The 24106-nt window shown below is 40.7% G+C and overlaps 1 protein-coding gene across 1 annotated transcript in view; it reads right to left on the reverse strand.

Moving 5' to 3' along the window:
• Positions 1 to 24106, reverse strand: part of CDH8 (cadherin 8) — a 151350-nt gene that overhangs the window by 85399 nt on the left and 41845 nt on the right. Inside the window, exon 4 of the mRNA XM_048316836.1 lies at positions 10807 to 11101. Within this exon, the coding sequence (XP_048172793.1) occupies positions 10807 to 11101 (295 nt within the window). The remainder of the gene's footprint in view (positions 1 to 10806; positions 11102 to 24106) is intronic.

A 24106-nucleotide genomic window follows, 5' to 3' on the forward strand; every position in this document is an offset into this window, starting at 1 on the left:
GTTCTTTCCCCAAAGACTCCAAGAGCCAAGTACCAGGAAAGACAAATACAGACAGAAAGAGACAAGGAGGTTGTTGGACTTGATCCTTGTGGGTCCTTTCCAGCTCAGGAATTCCATGATTTCATGATTCTGTGCTGAGAGGATGTAAATAGCCCTGGGAAGGAATGCTTCCAGCACATGGTGGTGCTGCTGCCTGACCTACAGCGCTCACAGGACATCAGAACCACACAAAAATGTCAGGGGCTGCTTTGGGAACAGATGACAGAGGGCTTGGGTGAGTTTTCCAGATCTTCCCACACTTAGAGGAAAGCATGTGAAAAAGAGAAAAATATCTGCTTTTTAAATATCTGCTTTTTAAATATCCATTGGACCCTTAATGAATGAAAAATTAATGAGGCAAGAGATGACACCTTAAGCAGAGGTAAACAGTAGAGATATGGGCCAGAACACTCCACTGAGGGAAAAATGGACAACTTGTGCTTGCCAGGCTGGAGAAGCAGGAATGCCAGCATGAATTCTACTGTATCTATGGCAGAATCCAATATGCAATTATTTCTAGAGGTAGAAATGAGAAAGAAAATTTGTGTATGTTACAGATGTAATACTGGTGTGTTGGTGATGAGAACCACATAAATACACAGATACAAGACTTCACTGAATCTTCTGCAAAGGCAAAAACAACAACAAAAGCTTCCTTGCAATGAGAAATTGTACAAGGAGGAATAGCTTCCCAAGGGAAATAACAGAATCCTCCTCACTGAGGAGTTCACTCTCTTGCACAGGATGCTGGATAATGTATTCTAAGGGAAAACCCTGGAAAGACAGGAAGATTAACTAATAGGGTAATTTGTCTTTCCCAGCTGTAATTTATTTGACTCTAAGTAGTGAAATACTGTGATGCTGTCATGATCTTGTTTATGATGATTAAGGTAAGGAAGAAGGAAGAGAGGGTTATTCATACAACTCAGTTTTAGGCTCAACTGGTTAAATTACATACCTAGCTGAACCAGCTGCCTGCTCTACCTGAGGGAGGAAGACAGAATCATCCTCTCCTGGAATCCTCCTTTCTTGGCTGACTGGAGAGGAACAGAAATTAAATTGGCCAGCTGATGTGAATGCCTAAATTTCAATCCTGTGACTCTTCTCTTTTGAGGATGTATTCAAAACAGGCCACCCCAGTCTCTGACTCCAGCCTTCCAGGAACTGCAAGTGTGTAAAGCTGACACTCCACCAAACAGGACAAGGAGAAACCTTACAAGAATTTTGGTTTTGTTTACATTAATTTCTCTCTATATCATAAAATCCTGGAATCGCAGAACAATTTAGGTTGGAAAAGCCCTCCAAGGCCATCGAGTCCAAGCTGTGCCCCATCCCCACCTTGTCCCCAGCCCAGAGCTCTGAGTGCCACCTCCAGCCCTTCCTTGGACACCTCCAGGGATGGCCACTCCAAACCTCCCTGGGCAGCCCCTGCCAAGGCCTGAGCACCCTTTCCATGGGGAAATTCCTGCTGCTGCCCACCCTGAGCCTCCCCTGGAGCACCTTAAGGCCATTTCTTCTCATGTATACCTTTCTCAACACCTGTGTGCACTTACATACTCATACGGACACCTGTATACATTTTCTGAACTAAACTGCAACAGACACAGTTCATATTCTGTTTTTAATATTAAACATGAGTTACAAAGCATGGCTTGCTTGTTTTGCCAGTTTGTTTTATGTAAGTAGTTCAATGTAATCTCACCGAAATGCACAGAAAAAGAGATTTTTCAGTACTTTACAGACCTATAGGAAATGGCAGATGCTGCCCTAAAGAATTGGTAATCTAAACCAAAAGTTTTAGCACCTGAAAATCTGGTTGAATGAAAGAATCTGGAAGAATCTAACAGCTTGGTCTATAATAAATTATGTAGCACCATGCAGGAAAATGCAAGAAGCTGTTTCCTGGTTCCACCAGTAAAATAATCCTTTCATACCTTTCATACACTAAGTGATGTTTAGCTCCATAAGCAGAAGAGGTATCCAGACTGTTTCTCCCAGACTGTTACATATTTCACAATGAAATTTTTGGAGTAGATGCTTTAGGAAGTTAATGAAACCTTTAAAGAATGTTAATGTCATGCAGTACATGTTTGAGTCCAAATCCCTGAGCAAACGCACAACCCACCGCATGTAATGCAACAGTGTTTGTGCAGATTGCTCATGTGCCGTTTTAAGGACGTTTTATCATGTGAGGGAAATGCGAAAAACATATTGTATGCAAATGTGTGACTGCAGAAGTATGAGAGGAGCTGGCTATGCCTGGAGAAAAAGGCTGTTTGTACATCCACAGAACGGAGCGAGCTGGCAGCCCCGCACCTCGCAGCTGTATAATGAGGGCTGGAGGAAGCGTGGCTGGGAAATCTAATCAACTGCATATTTTACCATTTTTTGTCTGCATAAACTAATTGTTTTGGAACTCTGATTGTGCCTTTTTAACATAACCTTTTGGAAGCAGAAATATTTTACAACAGAAATGCATATTCAGATTTAGGGATATGGATGCCTCCCCGGCAATTATCCTGGCTGATGTTACCTGGGTTTACCTGAGTGGATCTAACAAGAGGGGACACTGCCTTTTCAGTTTTAAGGCTGGCTGTTCTTTCTTGCTACAGCTTATGAGATGGTGCCATTAGAGAGCCTGCAGGTATTCCTTTACAAATTCCCCTGGGTGGCTGTTTGCTAGGATTAGTACACGGTTTGAAACATCACAGGCAACAGCAGAAGGGTAAAATGTATTTTATGTTTGGCTTAAAGAATTATGTTTTCCTTTCATGAGTTTTTTTTTTTTTTTTATTCTCCCTTTAGATATCACCCTTGCTATAGAATATTAATTGATATTTGTGAGAGAAGTGGGAAATAGCTCCTCTTCTGTTCAGGACTTTTTGAAAGACTGCTTGTCTCTAATCAATTGACTATTTCATCAGCATTCATTCTGCGAGGTCCCCAGGCAAAGGCAGTAAAATTGGATGATCACTGTACACTATATTATCAAGCAGAAAAAAAGGTACTGTAAGTCTTGTTGATGCCAGTGGAAGTTTCAGGTTATGCTCAGGTGTATTGTAAAAAAATATAAATAAATAATAAAGCAGCCTAGGCTGTTTACTGCAGAAATTCTTTCATTTATGACTTTGTGTGGTGAGAAGAGAAAGTGGCTGCTATCATTCTGCAGCTTTGATGCTCTGCTCACTTTGTTTGGGAGAGCGAAGCCTGGCGTGCCAGCAACTGTAACCCAGGGTGCAAAAGGAGGGTCTGAAATATTGTCCCCTCAGGCCACTGGGGGCCAGCATGTGGCAGCAGAGCCCTTCTGGGCGCAGGGAAGGGGCACAGTTAATCAGCTGCCCAGCAGCTCCCAGGGCTGATTCCTGAGGATGCTGTGTTGACAGCAGCTCCACAGGCAGTTGCTGAGCTGTTTTCATGGAAAAACAAGAAGTATTGCAGATTCAGGACCTAAACAAAGACAGAGGTATCAGCTCAGGGCAGGGTGGGGAATGACCAGTGCCAGAGAAAAAAGTGGATTCTGAATTGCATCTCATTTTGCCAAATATCAAGTGTGTCCCTCAGAGAGATGTCTAACACAGGCCACTTAATGAAGAGTTTGAGTAGTGTTGGTCCCCAGCGTTCTAAAGCCAAGCCTTTGTGCTAGCAGGGGAATAAAAGTTACAGCAATCAAAGTTTCTGTGAAAATATTACCCCACTGAACTTAATTTTCTGACCTAGAACTTTCTACCCTGTGGTGAGACCTTCTCTACATTTCATGTGATTGAAAAAGGTGAGATTATTCTCCAGACCTGTTCTGTGGCATTTCACAGAGCATCAGTCTGGCAGGAACCTGTGCTGCTCTACTTCCTCTCCTCCCTCTGTTTTCCACTTAGGCATTATCCCTTGGCCAGAAAACGGGCTCATGTCTCCAGACAAGCTGCTTACAAAAATGAGATAACACAGTTTCAAAGCCTGCAAAATCAAGCCCTACCACTCTTTGAAACACGTTATTTTTCCTTCAAAATTTTACATTTTGGGAAATTGTGAGAAATCCATGCTGAGAATAGATTTAAACTTGTAACCAGAAGAGAATGCATCAGAAACCTGAGTCAGAGACTTATTTTCACACAGTCACAGAACACAAACACAATGACAAATTTGATATGTACAAATGGAAGCGACCACGAAGGACTTTAGAAGCAGAATATCTGCAAAAATAACAAGGTGTTTGTGGCTATGAGGCAAGAGGAAAAACCACAGTAGGACAGATTCTTGTAGGTACACAGGACATTCACCTGAGACTGCCAAAATTTCCTCTGCTCTGCCATCACATGATCAAAATGTGACAGCTGTGTCTGTCTGTCCTCATCCTGAAAGAGGAACATCATGGAAAGATGAATTTCTCCATCTGGAAGAACTCCATAAGGAACTGTGACTTCACTTCTGATCCCAGCAGATTTTTCCTGCAGAGTTTATCTTCACTATGTGTCATCTGCACAACTTTCCTTCGTGCCAAGGGAATGCACGTGTGCAAAAAATGGATGATTTGTGACAAATTGCTGCCAGTGAATGGAGAGGAAGAAAGGCAGTGTTTGTCTAAGAAACCAGCACACATCAATAGCTCCACACCTTGCACAGGTAAGTCAGGCCTTGCTCCTAAGGACCACTCAGTGACTTCAGAACCTCAATACTTAAGTATTTTCTGCCATTGGCACAAACTACTTGGAGCAATCCCACTGATTTTGGTAATTTTCTATTGTCAATCAAGCTTAGTACACTCAGGACAATAGAGATGGGGACAGCTAAAGCGTCAGCCTACAAACCCCTAAAGAATTTCACCATGGTCCTCAAGCTCATAATGATCACGTAAGAACAGTACAGAAAGATAATAACATTTTTGATCAGACCTCATGAGAAATGAAAGGCACAGAAATAGCAGCACATGCTCAGAACTGTTTTCTCAGGGCTCAACAGCCAGTCAGGTTAAGGAGCAGCCAGCCAGCCCTGGTGTTGGGTGTCCTGAGCCCTTCCTGAACGTTGTGCATGCCCATTTTAAACACATGCTAACTCACCAAAGAAATCTCACATAAAACTCCTCGGTCCCACAGCTACTGAATGTGATTATGCACAAGAGGAACAAGTGGAGGAAGAAGATGACATGAAAATACAGGTTTTTTTTAACAGCTGGTACATTGTTGCCATATTTTACAACATCTGCTGGTTTTTCCCTCAGCTTTTGCACTGCCTTTGCATTTACCCTTTGGGCTAATTTGTACTTGACCCCAGTGCTGCAGTCCCTTTAGTCCACAATTTTGTGACAAACTATCATTGATTTAACAGTCATGCTCAGTGCCTTAAAAATCAATGATAAAGACCCCAGCAAGACAGTGCGGTTGATCTTGATAACATTTCAGGTCAGGTTTTTATCACAACTTTCTAATTTGTCAAGTTATTTTATCACTATTCATGTCAGACGTTGCATGATTTCATATGCAGCAGGTTTTGTCCTTTTGCAAACAACTTGTAAGTGGAAGAGAATGAATGTCTTTGGGAGAACTGGAAAGAAAGCTGCACTATGTACAGTGTGCTCCTAATACACCTGGCTGGACTAAAGAACTCTGCCCTACTTTTGAAAGAAAAAAAAAAAAAGATAGAAACTCTTATCTGCAGTGGTGTAATCAAGGGCAAACCTTGATTCAAGGGAACACATTCCTAAGTAGATGTACTTGTGCCAAAACTGAAAATTGATATTCTGACTCAACTGAAAGCCTAAACCCTTTCCAGTAAAGACCTTTCATGGAGGCATTTAAGGACAAAAATATTATTCTAAGCTTTTTCATATTGTTACTGTCTTCAAGTGGCGAAGGCAAAAGCATTTCTAGAGCAATGTCAGACTGAATTCCACTGCGTGTACCTTATTAATTTTTTTGTGACTGTCAGGAGAAGCCTTAATATTTGCAGATTATTAAAGTTTGTCTGTTTACCTTAATTCAGGCAAACTATGAGAGAATTCTCTTCCCTTATGGCTTTTGTTCTTTTTCCATCTGTGTCCTTTTTTATTTCACCAACACGTTTGTCACTCTGCTTCAGTCGTCTCCTGTCTTTCAACATGACACTCGCTGTCTAAACACTCCTGGCTGTACTGAGAGCGAAATCAAGAGATTTCACTCCTCATTCCTGTCCTGAAAAAAGGGATCCTAAAACTCTGCTTCAGGAGACAATATCTACTTTGGCTCCCATTACCACCTCTGCACATGTTTCGGGGAATTCATGAATCTGTGTGTAGCTGAGAAGGTAACACAGAAACAGAATATACTCAAGGGAGGGTGTGGGGGTTTTTTTTCCCTCTTTTCTTTCTTCCTATTTTTTTCTTTTTTCTTTAAATAAGCTACAGAACTGGTTCCAATTACCCTTATGGATCTTCCAAGCTTGCTCATTCATTTACATAATATTCTATCTTCACTGCAGGCATAGATACAGAGTTCAGAGACAAATGGGGAGGGAAAAAAATAGAGTTTAGGGGTTCTTCCTCCCAGAAGCACCGACAAATCGGGGTTTTTTTATTTTTTACGGTTTTAACTGAGTTTCTACCCCAGTGTGCCCTTTTACATTTTAAAGTGATTAAGCAAGATTTACAGAAAAATTAAATTATTTCCTATTTGTGAAATGTAATACTTGGTATAACGAAGTAATTCCACAGATTTCACTTTTTGATCTTTGATTATTTAAGAAAATTAATATCATAATTAAAAGATTAAAGTGCACCATTTCAGCAAAGAACATATTCTCCATATACACTATTAGCTTTCACAAGCAAAATCATCATTTTTGGAGTTGGGGAACAGGGCTTACTGTGGTAGATTATGCAGGAATTACAGTTTAAAAAAAATCCAATTTAGTTCTCAAAACTTTTTTTTTTTTTTTTTTTCTGGAATGTGCTGGGTCTCTTTGCTCACAGAGAGAAATAAATGATTTCAGAATAACTGAACAGAGTGACGCGGTCGGCACCGAGCGCGTGTGGGAGTGTGCTCTGCAGAGACAGCTGAGAAGTGAGCAGCACTCCTCCCAGAGAGAGCTCCGGGTAATACTGATCCTCTTTGCACCAGGCAGTGGGAGGAGAGCCATGCAAATCCTTTTGTTTTAGTAGGGAAGCAGGATTTTCCAGAGAGCACCAGAACACAGAGTAAGAACCAAGCAGGGGATGCCGTGGCCGTGTGCAGCTCTCGTACGCTGGCACACACACACAGCCCCACATGTGCTGGCACACACTGCAGCTAGGGACAGCATCCCAGAACTGCCACGGAAAGGACAGTAAAGATCATCCAGTGCCACCCCTGCCATGGGCAGGGACACCTTCCACTGTCCCAGGCTGCTCCAAGCCCCAATGTCCAGCCTGGCCTTGGACACTGCCAGGGATCCAGGGGCAGCCCCAGCTGCTCTGGGCACCCTGTGCCAGGGCCTGCCCACCCTCCCAGGGAACAATTCCTTACTAATCTCTAATCTAACCCTACCCTTGTCAGTTTGAAGCCAGTTTTCATATCCCCATAGTTTATCATTCCAGTTCTAGATAGTCAGAACAACCCCTGACATTCCTATAATATATCTCTTCTAGCCAGGAACATAAGACCAGGTCTAAGGTACCTATTAGAAAAACTGCATTGTGTTAGAACCTTAGAACAATGGAAGGTTAAAGCCTTCATTTGTATTTCATGCACTGCCTTCCCCAGAGGCCCAAAAATAAAATGCCTTGTACTGCATCCTCATTATATAAGAACTATATATAGAGAGCATATGAGTTCGTCTTCTGTTTCAGAACAGAAAATTGATATAAGCGTTTTGAGGAAAGAAAAGGTTCAGCAGAACTTTGTTTTATCCTGAGTAAGAACACTGCCTAGTAATGCCTGTGTTGTACAAGTGTCAAGGCTGAAATTGGCAGTGGGTGGAGATCTCTTTAAGGGAATTAAGTAAGTGGATAATGGAAGTGAAATACTCTTAGTGGCGGGAAAATAATAAAAATTCCTTAAACTCTGAAAGGGAGAGTCTTCCTATAAACATCATAGAGGAATTAAAGTAATTTTATGAAAGCTAAAAAAAACTTCAAGAAATCTAAAATAATTTACAGTGAGTCCTTTCCTTCAGCTTTTGATGTTGTTACCTGTGGGTCAAGAGAGGAAAGCAGACGGAAATAGTAACAGAAGCATTAGTGAAGGGTAACACTCTTATCTTCCACTTTCCAGCCTTGACATTTGGTTCCATCAGAGATTAAGACACAGACTCCACTGCCTCTGCTGCAGAGACTTTACACTGATTCATGTCCCATGTAATGCAATCAGGACCATTCTCTGAGTTCTGAAGCAACAGCAGAGAAATAGGTTTTGTTTCTCAACAAAAGAGCAGGAGTGCACATTTGTGCTTCTGTAGAGCAACAGCTTGGAAATATGCACCCATAGGAATGTCATGTGAAACACGTGGAAGGGCCAGGGATCCTAAGGGATGGATGTGCAAAACTCAGAGCTAATGTAATAAACCTCGGGCCTCTCAGGTGATTTATTGCAAATCTCTACCTATATTTGTGTTAGAAAAAACTGCCTTTGGACAAAACTCTTCCATGCAACCTAAGAATACATAACAGTGTGGAACTGTGTCCTTTCAGAGGCAGGTCAGTGAGGAACTGTTTCTCTTTTTCCAACACACTTGGGGAACAGGTGAAACATCTTCCTCCGGGACCCAGCCCCTTTTAGTATTCCCTAAACTATATCCAGCCATTGGACATTTCTACTACAATCCTCTATAATAAAGTTTTCCCAGATGAAGTTTTAACTTATAATTCATCTCTCATGATCTTTCTTCACATTTTTCCTTCTTCTTTCACCCTTTTTCAATTGTTTTGCTTTCCCTCTCTTTTGTTAATATTTCATCTTTTAATTCTCTTTTATTTCCTTCCTCTCATTCATTTACCATCTTTTAAACCTCATGTTAACAATTCACTAGATTTTTATTCATCTGATGTCCTGACTAGTTTCCAGTTAAAGTTTTCAGTTTGGGGTTTGGTTTTTTTTCTCCTCTTTACAGTGAATACTGCTTGGATAGGGGCCATGTCTTTATTACAGATTATAAATATACAACAGATATAAATTATTTTTATAGTAGGCTTTGTGATCAGAAACCATCTTTTCTTTTCTTGCATATATCTTTATTTTTTTTTCCTAGAATACTACATAAACCCCATTCACAAAAGAAATAACAGCATTCAGTTTTCCTTTCTCCTTCTCCCACACAGGGTTTTTTTTTGTTTGTTTGTTTGTTTTGTTCTGTTTTTTTTTTTTATTCTCACTTTTTATTTAATTGAGTCATTTGCTCACCTAGAGCTTGGCTGAAATATCTTCTGAAGGCAGGTCCATATTATGTTTGTGCCGATGCATAATTAGAAGTAACTCAACACATAAAAGCTGTGTTTTAGTAAAAGAGCTGAAATGAAGGCTTGAAAATTCACATATCAGTTTTGGCACAAGCAATTCAATGCAATCAAGATATGAAAATCTGCTGGAGAAGAGTTGATTTAAAAAAGCAAAGCCTCAGGTATGGCCATGCAGTCAGTGCATCACACCTGTATCTGACAATGACTTGGTGTAACTCACTGTGCTGTGAGCCAGAGGATGGTTCTGGCTCCTCACATTCCTCCTCTTTTTAGCTAAGTAAGAGTGGTGTTTTTGAAACTTTGTGATAGGACGCTGCTTTATTTCACAAAGTGCCTTGGCACTCCTTCAATTACCTTGCTTTGACAGATGTAGACAAATCTCTGAAAAGCACATTATCCTCAACCTAACACTAAAATGCTTTAGAATTTCCTTTGCATTTCATGGCTAGATTTTGATGCTTTTGCTTATGCTGAATTCTTCTACTGCCCTGAAATGGATTCCCTTGGTTTGGTGGGTTTGCTTCCCTTTGGCTTCAGTGACAGTGGAAGGTGAGCTGCACTCAGTGTGTGCCATGGGGAGTGAGGCCCTGGGTGTGTCAGTATCTGCCTCTGAGAGGACATTCACTTGCACACACAAACCAAGGGACAAACTATGCAGAAAAGATTCTAATATATTAATCCATGAGGAAACAGATTCACGCTAATCTGACAAAATGAATAAATATAAGTAAAATATATTAAGAAGATTATGTTCTTCTCCTTTCTCTTTTCTGCTTTCACACAGTTAATTTCCCTTTTCACCATCTTTTTCCACAGCTTTCTCTGCTTTTCCCTTCCATCATCCATGCAAATCCTGTGGCTAATTAGTTAAGTCCACTCTAGAGCCTAACCATCAATTCCCAGACACAGCATCTTTCATTTCAATGTTTTTGCCTGATTACAATTGCACTTTGAGGAAAAGAAACAAGTATGTATCAATGCCCTGCAAGTGTAGGAAAACACACAAACAGATAATTAAACATCAACAAAGTATCAATAGGATTAGAGCATCATGCTGGGACAAATCTTGATAAATCCTTCTCAATAACAATACTCTAACTGCAGTGTCAGAAGGGAAATATAAATTTAGCCCATTAAAGTGTTGTTGGACAAAGAAAGACACATTAATACAGCTGTTAGTCATTTTCTTACTGCTGAGGGACTCGACTATTGTGCTGCAGATGAAAGCTTCGGCCAAGAAAAGATTTGAAAATATGCAAATGAATGCTAACAACATAATAAACACCTTATTATTCATCACCAACTCAACAGCCTCCTGGCATGGCCAAAGCTGCGAGCAGTCAGAGTCTGGGATGCTCAGACATACGTACCTACAACAGACATTTCGGGCACCGTGGCGTGGTAGGGGCCCTCTACAAACTCCGGGGCGTTGTCATTGATGTCCTGAACCTTGATGATGAATTCTGAGGGGGGCTCCAGGGGCTGGTTCGTGTCCCTGTCCACTGCCTGGGCTGTGAGGGTGTACTCAGCCTTCTCCTCCCGGTCCAGCCTTTTCATGGCATGGATGTCCCCAGTCTTGTCATTGATCACAAAGATGGTTCCAGCTCCATCTCCCGACAGAATATACTTGATTTTGCTGCTGCCAGGGTCCAGGTCTGTGTGCAACTAAAAGGGGGGGGGGGGGGGAAAAAAGTGCATTTTAGAGACAAAAAATGTACACACAGAATTTTGAGGTTTTTTTGCTTTGGTCTAACTACACATTTTCTCAAGTTGTTCCTTTGTACTTCAATCCCAGCACCGGTGATCCATAGCTCAGCTTGAATACACATGGAGAGCAGGGATTTATGCACACTAATCAAAAATGAATGCAATCACAGGCATAATTAGACTTTCTATTTAAAAAGCAGCTGTTATATATATTTTAAATCTCCATTCTAAAATGTAAATGCCTTCAGAACCATTATCAGCCAAAATGAACAAGTACAAAATGTTCTTAACCTATTAGATCAAAGGGTGAGGGAAGGGTTAACAATAACATATGTTTAAATCTAACTTCCTATTTTTTGTTATTACTTTCAGCTTATTTCCAGGTGATTGGAAATGGTTGAACACTGGCATCTATGGAATCTTGTTACAGACAGCAGTCACAGAAATTCAGAACTCTATCATAACTCAGATCTTCGCAGAACTTAAAAGGTTCTAAGATCTTTATTCTAAAAGTATGTGCCCTGGAAGAAGGATCCTTGCACACATCTTCCCATTCTCTTCTAAGTCCCATCAGAATAAAAAGAAAAAAAAAAAGTATTTAATTTGTATTTAGCTCTTCAAAAAACAAGACAGGATTATAATAATATGAAGCAGTATAAGAAGGAGAGGTTTTTATTTTGATTTTTTTATTAATTAAAACTGTAGACAAAGGACTTTCATTGATTTTTTGCAGGCTCAGAGCCAAATACTGAATATCAGATTATCTCCAATATTTTTTAAGTTGTGAAGGTGAGAGTGTGAATTGGTTGGACCATATGTATCACTGTCAACACATTCAAAATTACAGGATAATAACTTGAATACACAGTAATAGTAGTTTAAGTTCTGTTTACTATTAGGTCTAACACACTCAATATGATCAATAAGAAGTGAATAACGTTATTAAAAATGTAACTTGCATGTGTTATTATTTATCTCTGCCTCACGAAAGGTAGTCTGAAGGAAATGTGTACAACTTGGTTAGGCTGCAACGTGAGTTACAACCAATACTGGAAGACTTTTTCCTGTTTGCTCATTTTGTGCAGACAGCTCAACAGAAGTTGTTGCTGGTTATGCATTTTACTCTTCAATTGATAGCAGGGGTTGCCAGGGCCAGGCAGCAGCATCATTTAATATAAGAGCTTGCATTAGGATATTAAAATAGGTGTGGAAAAAAGCCTTGTAACGCCAGCTACAGCCAAACCACAGGGAGATTCTGATGTCTCAAGTGGCTCTGCAGGTTCTTCTGTCCATAATTGGTCACAAACAGTTCTATCTACAACCCATCTGTTGAGGCATTCAGCTGTTCAAGAGCTCAGGAAACTCAAACCTCGGTGTTTTGCAGTGAGAACAGTGGACAGCAGCAGCCAGGGCTGATTTCCCTGTTGATGTGGCTTGTTACAGATACAAAATCCTGGCCACCAGTGCATTCCCTGCTCTGCAATAATGGCAGAACTCCCACGAACCACACGAGGTGTAAACTCATCCTCTGTGTTTTGCTGGGCAGCATTTTATTACACCACCATTGTTTTAACAACTTTTTCAGAGCACTTTAGCTGTGAATATGTATGACTCAATCCAGTTCCCTCTTCCTACCCAGCCCACAGGAACGTACACAGAGATGTCAAGCGACAGCTGAGTCCCTTTTCCAAAAGTTCAATCTGGTTTTCTTTTTGCACCTGCCATCAGCTCCTGCTTGAGAACAATCAGCCTCGTTTACTCAGCTGCTGCCCTCTCCTCTTGGTTGGTATCACAGTTTTGCCTGCTCAGAAGGTTAACACAACTCTTTTTTGCCTTTAAGATTATTGTCCTTACAACCCTTATTTTCAGGGCCCCAGAGCCTGTAAAGATCAATCCAGAATCTGTTTGTGTTTTAAACAGATTGTTTATGATTTAAGCATCTGTTTGTTCCCTGAATAAAATCTATATGGCATTAAGATTGCATATGAAGCTTTTGGCAGCATGTTCAGAGCTGAGTGGCAGTGATGTAATATCACAGCATTGTCTGGACACCCACAGCTCAGCAAAGGAACTGGGAACATCTCAGCTCACCCAGCCACACAACAAAAAGCTAGAATCTGATTTTTTAAGAATAAACCAGATATCCCACACAGACATTTGAGAAGGCTCAAAGATTCTCCAAGTTGCTATCTGCTAATAAGTAGGAGAGGCTGTCTGTATAATCTCAGGTTTTACCCATAATATCCAACAGCAGATATGGTTCATAAATCAGTTCTGGTAGATATTAATGCAGAGCTATAAAACCTCTGCAGTTCTAGTGAGACACCAACAGTTAAAATGATAAAAATGTCTATGATTGCCATTAATCGTTCCCTCTAAGAAGTTAAATTCCATTCTATCAATAGCAAGAATTGCTATATGCTATTCAAATATTGTTATTTGACACACTATAAAATGAAGGGCTAAACATTAAACAAAATAGAAGAGCTAGGAGTATTTTATAATATTAAAGGTGAAAATAAGTCTGATGAGTGGAAGATCAGTTTTTTAACCAAACATTTATAGTGACAAAAATTAGTTTGTTGTTGTTGTTGTTCTTTAATAAAAAAGAAGACATAAATGTGGCATTTACTACAATCAATGGGGAGCACCCGGACTGACTTAAATAATTAAAATATTTTTTCTAGGTTTTGAAGTCCTTACACTCTAATATCAAAATATTATAAGAAATGACCTATGGAAGAGCCACTTCTTCAAAATCATTTTATTGTTTAGATTTAAGATTAAGTCATCATCACCTACGACAAAGTTATATCACAGTCTGAAGTTTTAAGTCAGACAGCACAGCATTTTTCCCAAGTAATATTTCCTCTCTTCTACCAGACGTGAATGATAATTTACTGCAAGAGTCAAGCTTCAGCAAGCAGTGTTCGTGTGAAGGGTAAAGATCATTAAACACGTAATTATATAGGATCTAGGTGAATGATAGAAGGGCATAATGACTATGAGAAATGAATAGTGCTTTCTGCTCAAAAAGCCTCACAAATGTAGATATGAAACTGCTTTCCATGTCTGCAACTTTATTTGTTACACCTATGCTTGAAAGCTGACCTCTTCTTTCTCACAGCAACATCCAGATGCAACAGGAATTTCTGTTTAAAACAGAAAATGTCTGTACCTGCCCCAATGTCCCACTGCTAGAGAGCACCCCAAAAGAAACAGACAAGCACATTTACTGGAGGACCTCATCATGTTCAGAGAGAGGCAAAATCACTTCCATTATGTGAGATTCAGTTCATTAGACTTCAAAGGAAGTGAAATCTTCTTCCTCCATCACTGCCCTGTCTATAAATTCAAACACCTCTCTCCCTTAAAGCAGCAGATACAAGTCCATCACCCAGTTCATGCCTGGATTTATGGTGACAGGAGGGATTTTGGACCATCTCCTATTTTTAATGGCGATGCAGACGCCCTGTATTAACACCTTACTAATGGCTCCCACATAGCCTCAGCACAGATCATTTTTTTCCTAAAAATTAACTTCATTCCAAATGAACCCTCAGACTAGAGCAATTTCTAGTCTTTATTAATTCCTTTGCTATTCTATCTGATAATGCAGATGGTAATCGATGAAGCCAGGATTCACAGGAACAGCACACACACAGGGTGCTGCCGCAAAATCAACAGTATTTTCACTAATAACCAATGCACATCTAAAAGTACTGCCAACACACTATCCAAGGGTATAACATACATTTATAACCTCCCATGTATATATATTGCAAACATGTATAATTTAAATCCATGCCAGAGAAACTGCAGAGATGAAACTTATTCCAAGAGCCTCTATATTCTGCAGATGCAAAGGTGCTATTCTGCAGTAAAACTCCAGCAGTGTGGGGCTGTTATTAAATTTTCCTATTCCATAACTCTTTGTTCAGCATATTTTAAACAAGGTTTTCTTAGCAACTACTTGGCTCCAAACTACATTTGCAGCCGGGATTTAATGTATGGACAAAGGCTGGGAGCGAGGTTGGTGAAGCTCCTTTGCAATTCTGAGCAGATTTACAAGTGTCCTCTGCAGATGGCAGCTGTCTCACCTGCTCTCACTCAGCTACCTGGCAAACCCATGGCAGGCAAAACAACAGGTTGCTCAGCACAAAGAGCTCCATGTGTTCACTATCAGGAAAGTGCATAATGCACTTGGGGCTGGGCCATGCCCAGATGAGCAGAAAGCTGTTGGTTTTCTTCTGAGGGAGGATTGGGCACTTCCAGCCCTCTCTGGGGTGTGGGGCTGATGCACAGCTTTATACAGACCAGCCCATAATAGATCCATCATCAATGAGAGGATTTGTAATCCCCACTCCCTTGTATCAGTAAAAAAGCATAAATATAGAGATAATTCACACTGGGGGGGGAAGAATCTACATATTATGAAAATGCTCCTGGACATTTTTAATTAAGGCAAGAGAAGGCGGCATTATGCAGTCAAGTTTTTATTTGAGTTTGTTAGAAAGTAATTAATTCATCCTCATGTAATTACAAGAGAATTACCCCGTACTTGTTTCAAGGGAAAAGGAATCATCTGCCCTTAAAACTTCATTTTAAAATTTGCATCATCCTTCTCCATCCTAACTCTGAAATCTTTTCTTTTAAGGGTGCCTTGCTGATTTTCACCTGATATTACACAGACACAAGCACAACACACCAGCACTGTCCTAATGCTTCAGGTTCTTCTTCTATTTTTTACCTTTGCCTTGTAATAAAATTCCTCATTTATGAGGCAGACCCCATTTAATGGACTTTGAGATGGAATTTTCAGCTTTTTATGACTCTTTTCTGAAACTGCTGGGTTCTAAGAAGCTCTCACTCATTCTGTGAAAGTATGGAAGGGTTTTAGTGACTTTTACAATCATTTTATATATATATCAATGCTTTCAAAAACTGTAATGCACCTTACTCTTCAGGTGTTTCTTTCTGTATGTGGCTTTGCAGGGGTGTTTTTTTCCTAAAAATATGAACCTCTTTAGGAGTTACAGAATGGTTTTTTGTGTATTGTTGATGTGCTCTAACACATCATGGACAATGAGCATGTTTATTGTTGACCCATGGTTTAAAGAGTCATTCCTAATTAAACTATTATAAATAGATTTGATTCACTTGCACACAACACAGAATTAATAAAGTGAATTTAATTTCAATTTAATAGAATCTTTCATTTTCTCCATGGATAGTCTGATCCCATCTTTAGTAATGGGAATTATAATTGCACAATGGGGAAGAGGAGAATCAAATATTCTGCATTATTATTCAGGGTCATGACAAAATGGGGCACTGAGTTGATGCTCTTGACATGATGTCAGTCCTTGGAACACTTTCAGAAGGGAAACAGACATGTCCATGGATGACAAAGGTTCTGCTTAAGATCCAAGAATCATGTAAGTTGAAGCCTCTGGAGTAAGTGTCAAAAAACATTACTGCTCACACTTCTCAGCTGCAGTTTCATAACCATATTCAAAGGGAATTAAAGCAATAACATCCCTAACAATTTCATTTAAGAGTGTAATCTCTGCTTTTGTCTGCCTCAGTTTCCTACCATGTCATTTGAGTATCTTTGATTCCAGATGGCTTCTTTTTATGTTTCTGTTTATTCTTTGCTACTGTTTTTTTATTCTATTTGATTTCCTAATTTTGTCTCTGTTTATGTTCATGCTGCAACTGTGCACACACAGCTTTTCATTGCTTACCTTTTGGTATCATCCCACAGTACACTGGAGTGAACTGCTGTTTGAAAACTGCAGACAAGCCTGGCTTCTAACAGTCAGGTTATTTTAATCCACTGATTATGACCAGCTGATGCAAGGAAAGAGCTTAGGAACCTGCCCGAATCTTGATCTAGATCCTTCCTGGTCACAGTGCCATTGGCCCTTTTTTATCATGTATTGCCTTCCTCACCAGGCTGAATGAACAATCTTTAATTTAATCTATTTTTGTTTAATGTCTTGGGAGAAGAAAATATAGCTATACTTGTTTTTACAGATGGGAGGAACAGAGGGAGAGATAAACCCACATTCAGTCTCACAAAGATTCATATTAGGAAAAAACATCCAGACCGTGGGACTACTCAAGCCATTCTTAGACAGCTCTATGAATTTATCTCCAGTTAATCTCGATATGAATTTGTAATTAGAATTTTTACATATTTCTTGTTGTGTTCCCCCTGCCAGGGGAACTTCCTGAGAAGGAGGAAACCACATCCCCAAAGCCTTCCCCAACTCCACGACCCCACCTACATCCCCAGTGGTTGTGATGGGAACAAGGACGAGGTGCTTTGTTTCCACCCAAACCCCGCTCTCAGGTTAATTTTTCCTGCACATATTTCTTACATACCTTGCTGCTTCTGAGTCCTTATGTTAAGCCAGATGATAGCTAAAGCTTTTCGCTTTCCTAGCTCTGGCCTTGGCCCTTTCCATTTGGGAATACCATCTGTCTTCCCTTCTGTCCTGAGAACACCACCACCGCACCTGACCCGCGTCCCACCGCAGCTTGGCCTGACGCCTCCGTCCCTTGCTTTCCTCAGCTCTTTAACGCCCAAGCGTCCTGTGTCGAGTGGCCTCAGATGGCTGGCACCTTTTTGTAGCTGGCTCTCTGCCCAGCTGGGAGTTCATGCAACTATTTCGGAACCCAGACTGCTGTTCCTTTCCCCTGTTCCAGCAGACACCGCTCCTGGAAGCAGCTCTGGATTTTTTTAACCCAACTGTTCCTGACACTTGGAAGCATGAGATGAAGTTGTGTCACACTGCCAAAGAGGAATCCTTTCCCATCTCATTCGCTTCCCTATTATTTCATCTACAGCGCACAGTGGCTCTCCACAGGAGATCTGAGAGCTAGGCATAGAGATCCTCAAAAATTGCATGCAGCTTTAGTCTTGTAAAACAAGCTTTAGTCTTGTTTAATCTCTTTTGTGTCTTTATGGGGGGAAAAAAGTATCTGTCATCTCCCACTGTTTGGGGTCAAGCTCTTACATTAACAATTCCAGTGCTTCAGGCATTATAATTAACAGTGCCTCTTCCTGCACTTGTCACTCTCTTCCCAACTCAGTGAAAGAGAAGCAAAGCCATTTACTCTCTCCTCCAGCTTGTCAGTCTTGGACACAAACTATGCTCTTGTTTTTGCTACCTGTAAGGCTTGTGAAGCCTCCAGGAATGAATTCAGAGGGCTCTTCCCTTTGGGCTGTCAACTTCACTGCCAGCAGAGGCTGACTTGATGCTCCATCCTCAATATAGACAAAATATGAGGATGGCTGTTAAAAACCATGAGCTATATGAATCCCCACTGCACAGGCTAACCAGAAGTTCAGCAGTTCCTGTATCCCAAATCCTACTCTGTTGTTCATTTAATCATCATCACCTTATTCACCGTGTCCTGAGCTTTTCTGCTGTGTTGTTTGAGCTGTATTTTAACTTTTCTCCTTCAAAGCTTATTAGAACTTGCCAGGCTTCATTCTCAGGCCAAGAGTTCATTGCAGTTGAGCACTAAGACCTCTTCGTGCTGTTGAAATGATTTCCTCAAGTGAATGTCAAAGCCATTTCCCAGAATACATAGTCTTTGGATTGCAGAAGAGGAATAAAAAAAGTTAATCACTGCATAGGCACAGCAGTAATTTGAAGGCTGCTTACAAAATCTGCCAAACTAGACAAGCTAGAGCCTAGATCAGCCAGGCACAGAAAAGTACAATAGGCTGGAGTAGTCAAAGGGGAGAAGATATTTCTATTTATTTAAGCATATTTAAGTTGTCATGATTTTAAAATCCTTCAAGGCCCTGCTTTCACCAGCCTGGCTTCTTTTCATGTTTTGCTCAAAATGATTGGGAGGGTCCCAGAGATAATATATTTAACCTGTCTTGCTTTTTAATAAAAGAATTTCAAATCCATGCAGGATGCCTTCTGCTAATAATATTTAATAAAACCAGCCTGAAAGCAATAAAATACCTTTTTTTTTTTTTTTAAGGTAATTTTTCAAATTTAAGATTACTGCTTAGCATCCTTCAATGTCTGAACATAAGGAAGTAAGTACTGTCTAAAACCACATAATGTGTAAAGCTGGCAGTGCAAATAGAAAGCTTTTCTCTAGCAATTGGCTGTCAAACACAGCTACAGTGCAGAAATATAAACATCAGCTCTGCAGCCAGCTCGAGCTAAAATTGAGAGCTGTTGAGAAGGTAACAGTGAAATAAAGAGAGCTGAAAAATTAAATTGTGGGTACTTACATATTGCTTCTCTTATAAACTATCTGCTTACAGGTGACAACATGACTGATTTCTAGTGCACTTACACTAACCTGTGAACTGTGCACAGGGGTGCAGTAGCAGTTTTTTCTTACTTGAAATATCTTTCAAATTACTTAGAATGTGAAAATAAACACAACTCGGAAAGGCTACAAAACAAACTCCTTATGAGATGTCAAACAAACCAGAACCCGTTCTTCAGAGCTGCTCTGTTTGCAATTACACAGCATCATCAGAGTGTCATACATCAGAATAAATAGATGTAACATGAGGATAATTTGATTATTTTTCCCTCTTTTCTTGCAGTTAGATGTTTATTAGGGATAACTCATGCAGAATTGTAAGTTATTCAGAGGAACCTGGTTGAAACTAGTTATTATCATTTCATGCAGTTTCACAAGGAGTTATTTGCCTCATCACTTCTGTGGTTTTCAAAGCTTCCTAATGTAATTTCCCATGCATTTCCACTAAGTCATGCATTCCTGTGAATTTCTTACAAACTCACTCGCAAAGGTTATGTCTCTCATAATGCGATCAATTTGCAATACCATTAAATTTGAAATATTCTTTAAACCACTAGAGATAGATCATAGCTTCTGCCTTTGTTAATGCTTTTCTGGAAGAATTGAATGGGGAGAGGATGCATAAACCATTACACATCCACAGTATTAAATATGCAAAAATAAACCCCTGTGCCTGCTCCAGCAGGGTTTAATACCTACTGATGTATTACCTCTGATTCTCCAGCAACTTATATTGAGTCCTGCAGTCCCCTGCCCAGGACATTTGGAGACTCAAGTTTCAGGGACAATTACCACTTTTTTCTGGCACATCAGATAACCTGATCTGCTTCAAAGGAAGCAAAAACAGCAGTGCTATGATTATAAGTGTAGGCACCATTTGGAGTATTTATGTTACCTGCTATAAGCACCTGACCTACCTGTGATTCCAAACATCCAAAATTTGGGGTCAACATCCCATCAAAAAAGCAGCTCTGGCTCAGCATGGATATAGCCAACTTGTATACAAATCAGTATCCCAGTAGTTGACAGTGTGTAACATATGTCAATCTCAAACCAGCCAGAATCCATGTAGACTTAGCAATGATTTAGTCTAGACCTTTATCCAAATTGTCTGAGCTCATGGAAAGACTCCTGTGGGAGGCTGCGGGAGACATCTGTACTAATTTAATGATGGCTGAATCACTGTCAGTTTGCTCTACCCACACAAGCTGGGGAGAGTTCGTAGCACTACGTGAGCACAGAACAGCCAAAACCCCAGATGGCCCTGTCCCCATTCAGCTGTTCCCTGCCTTGCCCTGAAGTTCCTCTCAGGAAGGACAGGTGAGCAGCTGTCCTGCACTCCTTTCTGCTGGGGGTGGAAGGAGAGGATACTCACTATGGCAAAGACAGGAGGCAAAGAATCCCAGAATGGTCTGGGTTGGAAGGGACCTTAAAGCCCATCCAGTCCCACCCCTGCCATGGGCAGGGACACCTTCCACTGTCCCAGGCTGCTCCAAGCCCCAATGTCCAACCTGGCCTTGGGCACTGCCAGGGATCCAGGGGCAGCCCCAGCTGCTCTGGGCACCCTGTGCCAGGGCCTGCCCACCCTCCCAGGGAACAATTCCTGCCCAATCTCCCATCCAGCCCTGCCCTCTGGCACTGGGAAGCCATTCCCTGTGTCCTGTCCCTCCAGCCCTTGGCAATTGTCTCTCTCCAGCTTTCCTGCAGCTCCTTCAGGCCCTGCAAGGCCACACTGAGCTCACCCCAAAGCTTCTCCTCTGCAGGCTGAACAATGCCAGCTCTGGCAGCCTTTCCTCCCAGCAGAGCCGCTCCATCCCTCTGCTCATGCTGCTGCCTCCTCTGGGCTCTGTGCAGCAGCTCCAGGTCCTTCCTGTGCTGGCCCCAGGGCTGGAGGCAGCACTCAAGATACATAAAGATAAATAACGATTTCTCAGGACCTTTAAAATACACAGGACGTGTATTCCTACTCCTTCAAAGAACTGATCATCAGGCTGCCCACTGGAGAACATAAATTCCATAAAAGGAACAACAAAAGAGGGAAACAGCTGCATGAGGGAGAAAGAACTTCGAAGGTCTCCAAGGACTCTGCTGAAGTTTCTCTAATAAAATGTGTGCTCAGGATAAAAATCCCACCAAAAAAGCCACCTTTAAAAAGACGAGGAAGAGGTACAGTATTGGAAAGTGGAGTTCTTAAATGATCCAAATCACACCCTGGATACAAGAATGAAACAAAATCCAAATATCTTATGAAGGTTTCTGCTACTCCTGCTGGAGTTCCTGAGGGAACTCTACTGAGAGCACCAAATGGCAGCCGGGCAGGAGGCAACTGCAGCCAGTACTGAGCTGTAAATAATGGTTATTAATTACTTGTACTGCAGGAACACATAGAGGTCCTTGCTGTCCCAAGGACTCTTATACTCTGTGCTACAGCCCTCCCCAGCTTACCTCACTCTCATCTGTTGATGGGAAATAGAAAATGCCTTTTTTTTTTTTCCCCCCTTCCCTTTTTCTGAACAAGAGTCAAGAAGAATGAACCCAGAATATATAATTTTAGAAAAACTTTCTAAGACATTGGCTAATTTCTGCAGCTGCCACCTATGGATTCAGTATTACTCAAACTCATGGGAAAAACAGAGTTGAATTCCTTCACAAATTCCTAGTCCTGAGATGATTTTTCTTTTTAATGCGAATGGTTTTAGGGCCTGATAAAAACCCCAGGAACTCAGCAGGAGCCTCTGTCTGAAATTTGAAGGGGCAAAACTCTGTTAGAAGCACAAAGACTTATAAAGGAGGATACAGAAGCAATAACAACCCTTCAAAAAACCCCTCACAACTAACATCTAGTTATTAATTCATATTATGACTCCACAATTTACAGTCAAATTAAATTCAGATTTTATGACTAGCCTACGAGTTTATTTTTTATACTTTTTCTGATAACTAATAGAGGTATAACTGACTTCCATACAAATGAGATAAATAATGAGATTAACAATTATCTGACTGGGAGATAATAAAGTGTTGAAAATAGCAACATCTTGAAGTAAAGTATAATATTTGAGATTATTTATCAAGTCAGTAAAGCTGCCTTTTCACATTTACTCAGGATATAGGAGATGGAATGTTTTGTTTGCCTATGGAGATGGGATTATTGGGTATGTAAATGGACATTGATGGCAAAGTTAACTGAAATAATAATCTGCTGCATGAAGTCCTTCAACAAAACATCAGCACTGTAAATGCACTGTTGGCCAGTCCTGTTAGGAATATTCTGACACAAAACTGATGGAGTTAACAAACGTGTTTTGGCTCATCAAAGGTTAACTCTGCTTTGAGACAAACTGGAACCATGGCCAGTCAGAAATCACAATCACACCAGCATTAAACCAGATGCCAGGCTATTTAAAAACCTCAGCAGTGGTCTGTGAGTTGGTGTGTGTTTATCAGCTGGCCCAGAGTTTCCTGTCTCAGCTGTGCCAACTCCACTGACTGGTAGCTGCTCTCAGGAAAAGGCAGAAGGACAGGAACACTTGGAGCCATCATTTTCTCCAGTCTGGTGCATAACTGCTGCTGATTATAGAGCAGCAGTGCTGGCAAGGGGGCTGAGCAGGGAAACCCCCTGGGTTCCCCAGTCTCCTTTTCTTTCCTGAGTATGTGATGAGCAAGTGTGAATGCAGTAGTACAACAAGCTCAAACATTATTTTCAAGACAAAATAATTAGGCTGAATGAAACCCTGCACTTGCAACCAGCACAAACCCCAAGAGAAAACACACAGCAATTCTGTGGGACTGCACCACTGACATTCCCAACAATAGGAGAGAAATCCGTAAGAAAAGCAGAGTTCCTGAGCAAGTTATATATTCTGCTTTGGTTTCATATATTATTGATAGGCAGGTTTAACAAACAGGTCCAAGACTGTGAAAGAATCAAAAAAGACGGGAAAATTCTTGGAGGTTTCTACTGTTACACAAGCAGCCCCTTACAGATGGGTCCCACTTGTGGAGACAGCAGAATCCATAAGGATGGATGGAAACCCCCATTTAAAGATCCAGTGCCACCAGATCCATGAATATCCTGGATGTCTTACAGCTGGCCTGGAATTTAAACCTTGCTTGCTGTTTGCCACCCTGGTCTCTACTCAGTCCAGTTCTAACAGTTTAGATGAACATGAGGTTAAGTCTGACCATTCTCTAGACTTGAAAAGAATCTGTATTTTTAAGGCAAAATGAAAAACATTAGTGAAGCTGTATTCCATGCAGTGTACTTCCTCTTCACTGTCAAAAAATAACTCTAATATAATAGTTGAATAGTTACAAGTCTGACATCTGTCCCTTACTAATAAAAATGAATGAGGTTATGCAGATTAGGTGATGGATAATAGAGAAAAATGTAAAAAGCTTCCAGCAAAATTATGCTATATTGTCACAAGAGAAAGTAATCCTCATATCTCAGTTTTCTTCTGCCTGCTGAAATGTAGTTCCAAAGGGACACTGGTAGTGAAACTCAAAAGCCAAATATCAGCCAGTTTGGAGGCTAAAAACAACTAAGAAATAGAAACATCTAGAGTAAATACATGGGGAAGCAGGAGGAAACAAAAAAAAATAAATACCAAGCATATGGCTCCTAAAACACATGGAGAAAAAAGTTCAGGA

This window comes from Corvus hawaiiensis, chromosome 12 (genome assembly GCF_020740725.1).
Source record: "Corvus hawaiiensis isolate bCorHaw1 chromosome 12, bCorHaw1.pri.cur, whole genome shotgun sequence".
In the NCBI taxonomy this organism is placed as follows: domain Eukaryota; kingdom Metazoa; phylum Chordata; class Aves; order Passeriformes; family Corvidae; genus Corvus; species Corvus hawaiiensis.